General features: G+C 50.1%; 1 protein-coding gene across 1 annotated transcript in view; it reads right to left on the bottom strand.

The window, feature by feature from the left end:
• Asb18 (ankyrin repeat and SOCS box containing 18) overlaps positions 1-12,605 on the bottom strand; it is a 63,560-nt gene that overhangs the window by 14,309 nt on the left and 36,646 nt on the right. The window contains exon 4 of the mRNA XM_050163117.1: positions 1,185-1,692. Coding sequence (XP_050019074.1) covers positions 1,185-1,692 — 508 coding nt within the window. The remainder of the gene's footprint in view (positions 1-1,184; positions 1,693-12,605) is intronic.

Raw genomic sequence — 12,605 nt, 5'->3', positions numbered from 1 at the left:
TATATATTCCTTTATCAGTTCTGGTCCTTTAGAGCAGCGATTCTCAACATGTGGGGTGTGACCTCGTGACCTTTGGGGGTCGAACAACCCTTTCAGAGGGGTAACACATCAGATATCTTGCATATTACATATCTACACTATGATTCATAACAATAGCAAAACTCAGTTATGAAGTAACAAGGAAATAATGTTATGACTGGGGGTCACCACGGCATGAGGAACTGTACTAAAGGGTCGCAGCAATACGAAGGCTGAGAACCACTGCTTTTGTGAACAGTGGGTCTGGATGATCAGGCTACATAGACCAGTGGGTCTTCCTCTGCCTCCTCAGGGCTGGGATGGAAGGCATGAGCCACCAAAGCTGGGCTTTACATGGATGCTAGGGATCCAAACTTGGCTCCTCTTGCATTGCTGCAATCGTTTTTACTGACCGAGCCATCTCCGCAGGCCCTGGACATCCGTTTAACTTTTTTTTTTTGGATGTGTGATTTCTTTATGGCATTTTCATATATATGTGATTGCACGTTGTTCACATTTGCCTGGGGATTTTATTGTGGTAGCATTGTTTGTCTTTTCCCCTCATGAGCCTTTTACATGAATAACGACCTGACAGACGGAGAAAGTGACAAGGTGAGCTGAACAAACTTTGCAAAGGCACAGCCAGGGCAAAGGGTGGAGGTCTCAGCACAGGGCAACCCGAACAGGGCACATTAGGTGAATTTCACAGCAGGGGAGAGGAATTTGTAAAGGTGTAAAGTGCTCTCATTAACAACGCGCCGAGCAGGTTGGGTGACTTCGCTGCAGATCAAACGCCAGCTGTGACAAGAGACTCATTTTCATCTTTCTGAAAATTACACCAAAAGACGAGCTGCTTGAAATACTCGGAGCTGGCGTTGTGATCGCATCACGGCAGTAAGTGCTAGGCGTCCCCAGGAGACTACTTCGAAAGGTGACATTCTAGAATATTTAGCAACAGTGCGGCCTCTTCATTTTTCTTTTTGCTAACCATGAAGAGACTTCTAAGTCCTCGCTCCTCAAAGTGGGGTCCCAAGACTCACAGCCTCCACCTCCCCCTGGGAGTTTGAGAGAAATGCAGACCCTCCCACGACACTTTGGGCACACAGCATGCAAGCCCTTGGCAGGTCCAGTGTCTGCCTGGCCAAACTTCCCGGGGGTCCTCTTACCTTGGGGAAGGCGTCTGGCCACACCGAGGGGGATCCATAGTTGAGTAGAGCTTGCACCGTGCGGTGTTGCGCTGCTGGGGGCGCGCACGTGGCCGTTTGCAGCGCGCGCGCCAGCGGCGACGCGCCACCGTAGTCGAGCGCGCCCGCGTCGGCGCCGTGCAGCAGCAGGAGCGTGCACAGACTGGGGCGCGCGCGGCCGCAGGCCTTGTGCAGCGGGCTGCGCTCGTCCTCGTCGCGCGCGTCTGCCGCCGCGCCGCCGCGCAGCAGGAGCGCGCACAGGCGCAGGCAGCGCGCCTGTTCGTCGGGGCTCCGCGTTGCCGCTCCGCACGCCGCGCTCAAGGCCGTCTCGCCGCGGCTGTTCCTTGCGTCCACGCGCGCGCCGCGGACCAGGTAGAGTTGCGCGTGCTCATCCAAGCCGTGCTGGGCCGCCACGTGCAGCGGTGTGTCCCCGCCAGGGCCGCACTCCAGCTGTACTGTCGCACCGTGTTCCAGCAATGCCTGCGCGCACCTGCGGGCAGGCCAAACCGGTCACCAGCCCGTGACCAGCCACGACCCGCCAACCAACGGCGCAGGGGCACTATAGGCGAGCTCCAGCCAAACACAGAACTTCCGAGTTCCAGGGCCAAGGCCACCCACAGCGAGGCGAATGGAACTGAGACAAGATTATGGCAAACCGGGGTCCCAGCCTCACCATACACCAAATGAATAGGGACATTCTGTAAGCACTTAGATTTAGGATGAGAATGGCATTTACTTGGTGCTGTTTGGTAAAGTAATGTATACATGAGAGTGTTCAGGGTCACTCGGACTTTAAATGGACTCGGTCAAAAAAAAAATCCCTGGAGGTTAAGTTCTAGAGAGAATCCTTTAGATCAGGATGCACCATATTTTCCTGTGCCCCGAGACTGGGGCATCATCCTTACTTCAAGGGTACTGACTCAGTCAGGCACCAGAGCTTCTGCTTTGGAAGCTCCAGGCAGAAGCGCACCCGTGTCTACATATGGAGCTACACACGGAGCTACAACTTCCTCCTTGATCAAAGTGTGCGCTTTGGCTGTAACGCAAGTTTCCAGGCTCCTAGAGTTTCTGAACCCCATGGAGGATGGCTTCTTTCCCTGAGGAGGACGGATCCTGCTGCCTCTAGGCTCACCAGCTGAATTCAAGACTGCCTTTGACCCCCAGACACCTCACAGGAGAGCATCTTCCTTAGCTGTTCTCCTGTCCCCTGGGACCAGCCTGCCTCCACCTCCCCCCATCCCGTCTTTCACTGGTGGCCGTTTGGAGCATGTTAGATCTGGCAGCCTAGCCCTTGGGTGGGAAATGTAGTCTGCCAACCTGAGAGGGGGAAAGTGTCCACAGACCCTCCGCCAGTCGGCCCCCCTCCCCGCAAGTTTGTCTCCTGGGGCTGAGTCCCGGAATAGCGCCATCTCTTTGTACTCCTGCACACGGACTGGAGATCACAACACACCCGCGGGTCGGCTGGCAGTATTCTCCATCTCCGCCCTAGTGAGCATGGAGGCCTTGGCTCCTTGACTTTCTCCTCCCCGTTTGGTTCCCCTTCCTCCGGCAGTGCCGTGGTAACCGCCCTGTCCTCATTTCCCTCTCTGGAGGACAGTATAGCCATCCACATTTATAAATTGTCAACCGTTCCTTCCCATCTGGCTGCTGAACTCTGCTGGGGGAGGCAGGACCCTCTTTGGAGACTAGTTATGGTTTACCCATCTAGATCACACAGCTCCCTCTCTGCAGTCCTCCAGTCCTCCAGTCCTAGCTGGTCGCCTTCAGGGGAATGTCATTCCCCACTTCCCACCCACCTGGCTAGTTCCTTCTTCGGACCCTCCAGCATGCTACCACAGCTCGCTGGAATCTGTTGGCCCCTGCTCCTCTCCATTGACTCAGGAGTCTACTCCAGCTCCGCTGGGGGCGCTTTCAAGAACTCCCTCCCTTGCTGTCTCCTACAGTGGCTCCTGTTCCGGTGCTTGCTGGGATCAGTTTCCACATTTGCTCCTTCTGTTTCCCCCACATCCGGTTCTTCCTGCCACCTTACCATCCCCAGGGGAGGGCCTGTTTCTGCCCTCTGTCTGCACTTTCCCTCCTTCCTCCAGTCTGGCTGGTGACACCATCACTTGACCGCCGCTTTCTCACCGTTCCCACTGTCACTGCCCTTTGAGAGCCCCCCTTTTCTGGAATGTTCGGGAGTCTCCTAATTTGTCCGCTTTTAGCCTACTAATCTCCACACAACCCCAAAAAATCTTCATGGTGTGCCGAGCCAACGGATCCACACCTGCTTTGGCCCCGCCCTTTGCCCTGGGACGCAGGTGCCCCCTGATTCAGCCCCTTTGAGCCTAACCAGCTTTCCTTGCCAAGACCCCTCCTGCTGAGTTTCAGTTCTTGCTGTCCAAAGACAGACCCTAGGATCACCCTGCAGTTGCATGCCCTCATGCCTGTGTGTGCACTTGTTCCAGGGACTCACTGACATGGCCTCCAGCTTCCTATACCTTCCCCTTCCACTGGAAAGCCTTCCTCGCAACCCCAGGCTGAAAAGTTGTGTCTCTGTATTGTCCTTTGCTTTGTGAGTATATTACCAAGCAGGACACTCCCAACAAAACCGTACCATTGCATTTCCAACGAGGGCTGGTTCCTTTGTCTCTTGTCCTAAAACTCTTGGCTCCTTGTGTGTAGAGAGTGTGTCTGACTATTGGGTGTAGTGCTGTGCCTAGCTCATTATCTGTATTCCCTGAAAGCTTGTTGAACAAATGCCTTTCACTAACGACCGTCTTTCAGCTCTCTATTGCATCGCTGCTGTTTTCCCTATTATTTACTTAACTGGGGCTCTGATCCAGATCATCCATCGAGGGTTTGGGGGCTGACAGCCGCTGCCCTGAAATGCGTTTCTATTTCTTCCTAGGGACTCTCAGTATCTTTAATTCTCCCTTTGTGTTTCTCTTGCCTCCGCATCAGCAGTATCATGAGAAGTGGTCTGTCTTGGGTGAAAGATCTTTACAAACAACTACAGTGTGATGGGAAGCATCCTTTGGGAAGAAGGTACCCAGCTAGGAAAGGATGCAAATTTTTACAATCAGAGCGCTTTGCTTTGCTTCCTGCCTGGCTCTCTGGGAGGAATTTTGAACGGTGCAGCGGGAGGTTAGAAATCAACGGCTCTGTCTCATTTTGTCACGAAGCCTCGAAAACATCACAAACATTATCTCCTAAAAAAAAAAAAAAAAGCAGCGCAGCCTCCAAAGACAGAGGAAGAGTCCTCGGCCTGATGGGCTAATGGTGGGTTGCTGTTTGCTGCACAGGGACAGAATGGGAACACTGGCCCGCACCCGGTAGGGTTACAGATGCCCAGCTTTTCTTTTTGTAATGGAGAGCTTAATAGGCTAGCCCTTGGTGCTTTGTAACACTGGGCAGTGGCTGGAGATGCAGAATCACAGGCTGGAGAGAGAAGCCACAGGACAAATTGGTGGGGGCATGTCTCTCTCAGCATAGGTCAGGCGGTCATTAAAAACGAAGGCGTGCTAGCCTCGGTAATGACACACACAGATCTGCCCCGTGGATGCATGGAACCACCAGGCTACAAGACATGCCGACAGGACCATCTTAAAAAGCTACCAGTAAAGAACATGTTTGAGGAAGCCTGGCATTGCACAGGGCAAAGTGAGGTGACCTCAGTGGGGGGGGGGTGCTGTGGTGACGAGGGGCTTTGGTTTCTTCTCACCGACTTACATTTTCAAAATCTCTAAGGCAAGCTGGAGTAGAAGTAAGAACAATGATCAACACTGTTAATAACAAAGCTGCCCGGCACCCATCAGCCCCAGCAGCAGCCGGATTATGAGAATGTCCCTCTTTCCCAGTTTTCAGAACACTCTAGGGGTTTTCCTCTGACGTCGCTGAGAGCAGCAGGGGTTTGGGACTCCAAACAGAGCTCAGCACAGACAATGTAAAGCAACAAGGTCTAGCCCCAGCATGACACGGTCTCAGCTAGAGGACAAGCACCGTTTGCACGGACAGCCCACACTGTGACAGGCGGAGAAAAGAGGGCTGATGGTGAAGGCAAAGGAACAAGTGCCGGTTTGGGGGAACTTTCTGCATCCCATCCCAGGACGAAACCGCTTCTTCGGCAATTTATCACTTCCACGCCACATCTGTGCTTGTGGGGGCTTCAGTGAAAAAAAAAATGTCCCCCATAGGCTCATGCATTTGAATATCTAGTTCCTGGTTGGGGGGGGGCTGTTTGGGGGAGACTGTAGAAGTTTGAGGTGGAGCCTTGGAGGAGGAAGAACGTCACTGGAGGTGGGCTTTGAGAGGTCACAGATTCACCCCACTTTCAGTTTGCTCGCCTGGCTTCCTCCACGTGGTGGAGATGCCATCTCCTGCTCCTGTTCCTGCTGCCCTGCCATGCTAGTCTCACCATTATGGGCGCCCCTCTCCCTCTCTGGATCCGTAAGCCAAAATAAACTCTCCCGCTTGTAAGTCGCTTTGCTCAGGGTGTTTTATTAGAGAAACAGCAAATTGCTAATGCGGTGGCCCAGTACAAAAGCATCTCTCAGGCCTTCAGAGGCCTGCGGGGAGCACCACAGGGGCTGAGACCTGAAGGCGAGGCTGGGACTTGGTAAGGGAGTTTTCTGGTAGCCAGCTTTACAGGCAGAGTCAGAAGGGCCTGGGGGTGTGGTACAGTCACTGCTGGCAGCCAAGGGAAGAGCCGTCACCTGGGTGCTCAGAAGAACACAGACTCCATCTCACAGGGATTAAGACACTGCATAGTCTTGAAAACATCTGATGCAAAGAAACTTGGACAAACACTCATCCCTTCCCCCTTGCCCTACCTCAATCTTCATCCCTGTCTTTGACAATGACTGCAGAGATAAGGGCAGCTGCTCCAAGATCTAGGGGTCAGTAAATGAGGAAGGCCCTTGACTGAAGGCAGGGGTGAGCAGAGCAAGGGCAGCAAGAGATATTGCATCCGGGCCATTTTGTCTCTCCCATAGCAGAAGCCTGAAGAGCCCGCTTCCTGCACATGGCTGCCGCCCCACTTAGCGTTCCCTGCAGACCACGGCTGTTACTGGCCACCCTCGGGCAGAAGGTCCAAGCACCTCTGCTTGGCTTTCCCACTTCCCACCTCTTCTTCGCTCACCTGTGCCCTGCCTGCCTGCTCAGCTTCCACCATTCCTGCGCCTTCCATCTAGACCATCTAGACTGTCCTCATCTGTGCCTCACGGTCACCATGCTTCCACAAAGCCCTTCGCATGGTACCTAAGTTGGAAAGCCTTTTGGCATCTTCAGCATTTTTGTTTTTTAATATTTTACTGATTTTATTGTTGTGTGTGTGTGTGTGTGTGTGCGCGCACACGCATGCACATGTGCCAGGGTGTGCATGTAGATCACCTCTGTAGAGTCAGTGATCTCATTCCTCCTTTATGTGTGTTCTCAGAATGGAACTCATGTTACCAGACTTGAGTGACAAGTGCCTTTTCTACCTGTGAGTCATTTTGCTGGCCCATGTACTTGGTTTTTTGTTTGTTTTAATTGTATTTATTCACTGCCATGACTCAGTATTGCATGCATGAGCCTTAGAAGACCAGTGACTTCCAGAAAGTCATGTAGCCAGGAAGTGGCAGAGCAGAGTTCTAGATTGTTCCATTTGTCTTCCGAGTCCTCAGTCACACCATCCTCTCTGCTGCATCTTCCCATTGGGTACCAAATTGGTACTTCATGACCATGTTTATACATGTCCAATGGCTGTCCTGAGAGATTATACTGGAACTAAGGATTCCCATCACCTAGCGTTTCTACTGTGTCTCTTCTATGCTTAGGTCTGTCTGTATGCCCAGCTAAGGTTGCCTGTACAGTGATGTCCTACAGGTGGGTAGCCTGGGAGTGGCTGTCCTATCCAGCCTAGGTATGGGGCAGGTTACTCCATTAAGGTTTGTGTGTTATGATGTGCACACGGCTATGCAATTGCTTTGTGATGAACTATAAAATAGCCCAATCGATGAATTTATCAGACTACCTCCTTGCTTCTTGCCAGAGGTGTGTCTTTATAATTTGTTTAGTATCTTTGATGAGCCAGAGAGTTCTCTGAGCACATTCCCTAACTCCACTAAGAATTTGTGTGTGTGTGTGTGTGTGTGTGTGTGTGTGTAGAAGCCAGAAGTCAGCAGCAGGTGTCTTCCTCTGCCACTTATGATGTTTGGAGACAGGGTCTCACTAAAGATGGAGCTCACTAATTGGCTGGGCTGGCTGACCAATAAGCCGTGGGAATCTATCCATCTCTGTTGCTCCCAGCACTGGGGTTACAGACAGAAGCCACCACATCTGGCTTTTATACTGGTGATGGGGACCCTAACTTGGTCCAGGTGCTTGTGGGGCAGACACTTTACCCACTGATCCACTTCCCCTGAACACTGAGCTTTGAAAAAATAATTAATGGAACCCATGCCTGATACTCCTCAGGTATACCACAAACCTGACAATTGGTGGTCTATGGACTTGGGAAAACCAAATACGACTTGTTCTACATAAAGAAATAAAGCAACAATAAAATAACTCCTGACAACATTCTGCCATACCCATAGACCAGTGTCTTGCTCAGCCAGCATCAGGGAAGCACCCCCCTGTAGCAGGTGGGAACAAATACAGAGACCCGCAGCTGGATGAAGTGTAGAGAGTGAGGGATCTTGGAACACCCAATCCTAAATGGGCTGTCTCCATCAAACCTCTCCCTTCAGGGCTCGGGGAACTTTGTGGAAGGGAAGAACGGAAGACTTGTAAGAGTGAGTGGAGATGGGGGACACCAAGGAACAGTGCCTTCCAGACACAACAGCACGGACACACATATGAACCCTCAGACAGTGGCTGCAGGCAGAGTCTGCTCAGGACCAAGCCAGATGGGGTCCCAGCACTGAGAAGCGGATATGATCCCCCTTCCCTAGCCAAAAAGCTATCTCAAACTGATACCTGCTTGCAAAGGAAAACTTAATTTTCTTTAGTGGAGTCTCACTGGGTCTATAAACCACACTTAAGGACAATCTCTATCAGTCTCTATGCCCAGCAGTTGGTGGACAACTCACAATGAACTAATTTTGGGAGGTTTTTTTTTTTTTTTTTTTTTGTCTCATGATGCTTTGTTTTGGCATTTAAAAACCTTTGCTGGTCTTTTGTTTACATATGATGGTTTCTGATTCTGTGTTTTTATGGGTTTTTCTCTGTGGGCATGTGTCTCTGGCTGTGTTTATGCTTCCTGTGCTCTTTCTTTTTTCTGTTTGTTTTATTATTGCTCTTTATTTGCCTTTTTTTCTAAAGAGAGAGAGACCTCATCTGTCATGCAGAAGGCTACATGATAAGCATTGTGTCTGGGAGCATGGCGGTCTCAGAAACTGGTCAAGTTGAATCATGGTACTGCCTATGTCCCTTCTTGAAGGGAGCATGGTGAAAACCGGGCTACAAACAGGGCCCTGGGGAAAGTACCAGAAGCTGCAGGCTGCTGGGTCTGGACAGAAAGCACTGTCTGGAAGCTGTGTGTGTTCAGCCTTTGGGAGTGGGACTCCGAGGAGAAGAGGAGAGGAAAACCCTGCTCCGTCTTCCAGTGAAGCTGCTACAGAAAGGTTACCTCCCACTGACCGAATCCCCAGCCAGCTTGGCATGAAGGACGGAAAACCACACCTCTAGATTAATGGAAGAACAGTTCCACCTAATTTCTCTGGACCTTCTGCCAAGGGTCTTCTTTGGGACTTATTATCTGCCCTTTTCATTCTCCTTCCTCCCCCTTTCTCTGGGGATGCATGAGCGTTCCCAGCAGCCTTCAAGGCAGAAGAAGCAGGAAGTACCTGCTTGGCCATTTGCAGCATCAGGGTCTGTCTCCCTTGGGTTCATGGCTGCAGCTGTGTTTTCTGGTGTTGGATAGCTGCAGTGAATGGTGATTTCTGTGGGCCAACTGTCCCTAGATTACAGACCTCCATGCCTTGGCGAATGAAGGCATGTTGGGCAGAAAAAAAATTGCAAAGATCGGCTGTGTTTTTTTCCCCCACACAAGGCCTACCAGATGACTTCTGACCTTCTAGAAACTTCTCTAGCGTCCCTTCTTCCAAAAGAGAGGAACAGCAATTCTCTCCCCCAATTCTTTTGCTCCTTCTTTGATGCCAACACTCTGGATGAAAAGGAGAGCCAAAGGCATCAGAGTGAGAGGTGAGAAAAAAGGCAGGGGTGGGGAGAAACATGATGGGGTGGTAGAGTTCTGAAGTGAAAGCCACACGCAGGGGAACACATAGATCCTGCAACTGCACTGGAATGGATGTTGAGTAAAGAATCCACTTGACTAACCACTGCCTCTAAGCTCTGCATGTCATCGGCAGTTCCCAAGGACAGCCTCTGCCAGTCGCTCAGCCATTGCCGCCATAGGCAGTTGCCATTCCGGTTTTTTTCACATTGTCTAATTTTGTCTGAGTGTCTGTTATGGTTTTGCGCCCGTCTTTGCCCCCACACCATGTTGCTCATGAAGCAAACCATTCTGGTTTTTCCTATGGAGTTGTATTCAGGTGCGCAGTCTGCCTCATTTTAAGTGGAGTTGTCTTAGTGTTCGCAGATGTTTGGGTGCCTTGATTTTCTCATCATTCTGTATTCAGAATGCCACGATTATCTTTGTAATCATCTCCCTATGGTCATGGGTCCTCATTTTCCTGAGAGACGGGTGACAGGTGGGTCCATATTTAATTTTATAAGACAATGGCAGTTTCCCAAAGAGATTGGATCATTTCCACACACCCGAAAAGCAGTGTAGGCAACTTCTAGTCGCTCCACTTTCTCACCGACATTTGCCATTGCCAGGTGTTTGTTTGTTTTGAATTTTAATCAGCACGAAATGGAGACTATTTTATTGCGGTTTTCATTTACATGGCCTTGACAGCCAGTGCTGTTCAGTGTCTTTTATGAAGTGTCTCCCAAGGCTGTGGTCCAGAAGTAAGAGCTTGGATTTGGCCTGGTTTCTAGGTGATAAGATGCTACCTGGGAGAGTACTGTTTAGTTTTGCCCACTTGATACAAAATAGAGTGAAAGCATCTGGGAAGGGAGACCTCAACTGATTGTGGGCATCAGATTGTGGGCAAGTCCGTGGGTGCTGGGGAACATTATTTTCAGGTGTGTGACTTTTGTTTATGCTGCATTTGTTTAACTCTGTGAAGCTGTGATTCTTTGCCTGACTAAAACACCTGATGGTCTAATAAAGAGCTGAACGGCCGATAGCGAGGCAGAAGTAAGAACAGGAAGGTCTGGCAGGCAGAGAGGATAAATAGAAGGAGAATGAGGAGCAAGAGAACAAGGAGAGGACATCAGGGGCCAGCCACCCGGTCACACAGCCAGCCACGGAGTAAGAAGAAAAGTAAAACATACAGAATTAAGAAAGTTAAAAGCCCAGAGGCAAAAAGTAGTCAGGATAATTTAAGACAAGAAAAACTGGCAAGAAACATGCCAATCTAAGGTCGGGTATTTATTATTAAGAGTAAGCCTTTGTGTGTGATTTATTTGGGACCCCAAAAGAGTTCAAAGGATAAAACATCCCACAACATATGGGGACATTTTCTTATTTAATGATTGATGTGGGAAGGCCCAGCCTACCTGGGTCCTGGGTAGTATAAGAAAGAAGGGTAACCAAGCTCTGAGAGAAAGCCAGTAAGCAGGGTTTCTCCGTGGTCTCTGCCTCAGTTCCTACCTCTTGGTTCCTGCCTTGAGTTCCTGCCCTGACTTCCTTCAACGATGGGCTGCGACCTTTAAGCCAAGGAAACCCACTCCTTTTCAAGTTGATTTTGGTCAGCACTTTATCACAGCCACAGAAAACAAAGGAATATAGGGAGAAGCAGAAAGCTGAGGACACCCACCAGTGATGCCCTCAAGGGGGCGGAGCCTGTGGTGGAACATGATTGTATTGTAACTGTGGAGACACAGGCAGGACTGGAGAGGCTTTGTCACCACCTTGGCACAGCATCAGCCCACCCTTCAGATGAGACATGGTCATGTCTTTCAGGGTCAAGAAGCTTCTAGGAAATAAAACACTTGAGAGTACTCAGGAAGGACAGAGTTCTCTGAACAGCAAGCCAAGTGGGGCAACCTAAGCCCGCTTTTTTGACTATTCCCCAAGATGCCTTAAATTTATGTTAACTGAGACTTTCTTACTGTTTTTAATGGGTGCTGGAGTGGGCTGCTGACTGGATTGCATATCGGGTTCACAATCTTTGGACGAGGCTTCTGCGGCTAGATGGGAGCTGTTGGTGTTGGAGTTGGGATTCTGGACCATCGTCCTGCTGAAATCCTGGACAGAGCAGCTTTGTGTCTTTGTTATTTTACTTCAGAAAAAGAGTGCAGAAAGGCTTCTCCCTATGTGTAGGTCCCACAGCCACAGATTGAAGCAATTGTGGATTGCAAATATTTGAACAAAAATTACATCTGTTCTGAGCATGCGCAGATCCCCCCCCCCCCATCATTACTAAACAATGCAGCACGCTGAGGGTTTACACAGCACTTACTTTGTGTTTGGCATTCTGAGGATCTGGGGGTGATCTAAAATACGCTAGAGGTTGTGTATGACTTCTGTTAAAATTTGAGACTGTCTCCTATATCCTCACATTCTGGGTACCCATGGATATCCTGGCACCAACCCTGCGTGGATATCGAGGAATGCCTGCCTGCCTTTTCCCTCCGCTTAGATAATCCCACCTGCCAGGCTCGAACGGGAGCAGAATTGCTTAATGATTCCCTTCAGTGATGGCTGCCCCTCCCAATCAGCTGCATTCACGGGCCCGAATCGGACTTATGAATTATCTTTCGCTTAGCTGAACTGACACACCTGGGAACAGAAAAGTGAGCCGGCGTGCTTCTTATTAATATATGTCGCGGAGAAAGCGACTTTGCGGCGATAAAGACAGGTAGAGCCAAGAGCAAGAATCAGGACTGTCGAAGTCGGCTGTGGTTTTAATCGCTAAGGGTAAAAAGAAAAGAGTGGCTAGGGTCAAGGGGGACTCGGTAACAAACAGGGCGAGGCTGGCATGCAGCCTGCAAGGCGGGGAACAGAAGAACTTTCCTGGGATTTTTCTTTTTTGGAAAAAAAAAAGTCTCTTCAAACAACCTCTAGATTAAAGGTCTCATATCCCTTTTCGTGTGCTGAAATTCCGAATTCTGAAGCTTGCTGGTTGGAAGGAAGCACAGATAACTTTTTTTTTTTTTAAATCCCAAGAACTCAGAGACTCAAAGGTTTTCAAGTCCTGTGCCCATGGAGAATTGCTGACTGAAAGGGGATGAGGGCAGACCTGGGTCCCTTGGTATGGGGACCATTGTTAGAAGAGCGAGGGGATGAAATGGCTCTGTATGTGGGTCAGCGACCTTCTCGCTACTGTGAGGTAAAAAAAAAAATTAAGGATGACCTAAAATTGA

This window comes from Alexandromys fortis, unplaced genomic scaffold (genome assembly GCF_014885135.2).
Source record: "Alexandromys fortis isolate MF-2015 unplaced genomic scaffold, M_Fortis_MF-2015_v1.1 scaffold_139, whole genome shotgun sequence".
Classification (NCBI taxonomy): domain Eukaryota; kingdom Metazoa; phylum Chordata; class Mammalia; order Rodentia; family Cricetidae; genus Alexandromys; species Alexandromys fortis.
This window is presented reverse-complemented; position numbering and strand designations above follow the sequence as displayed.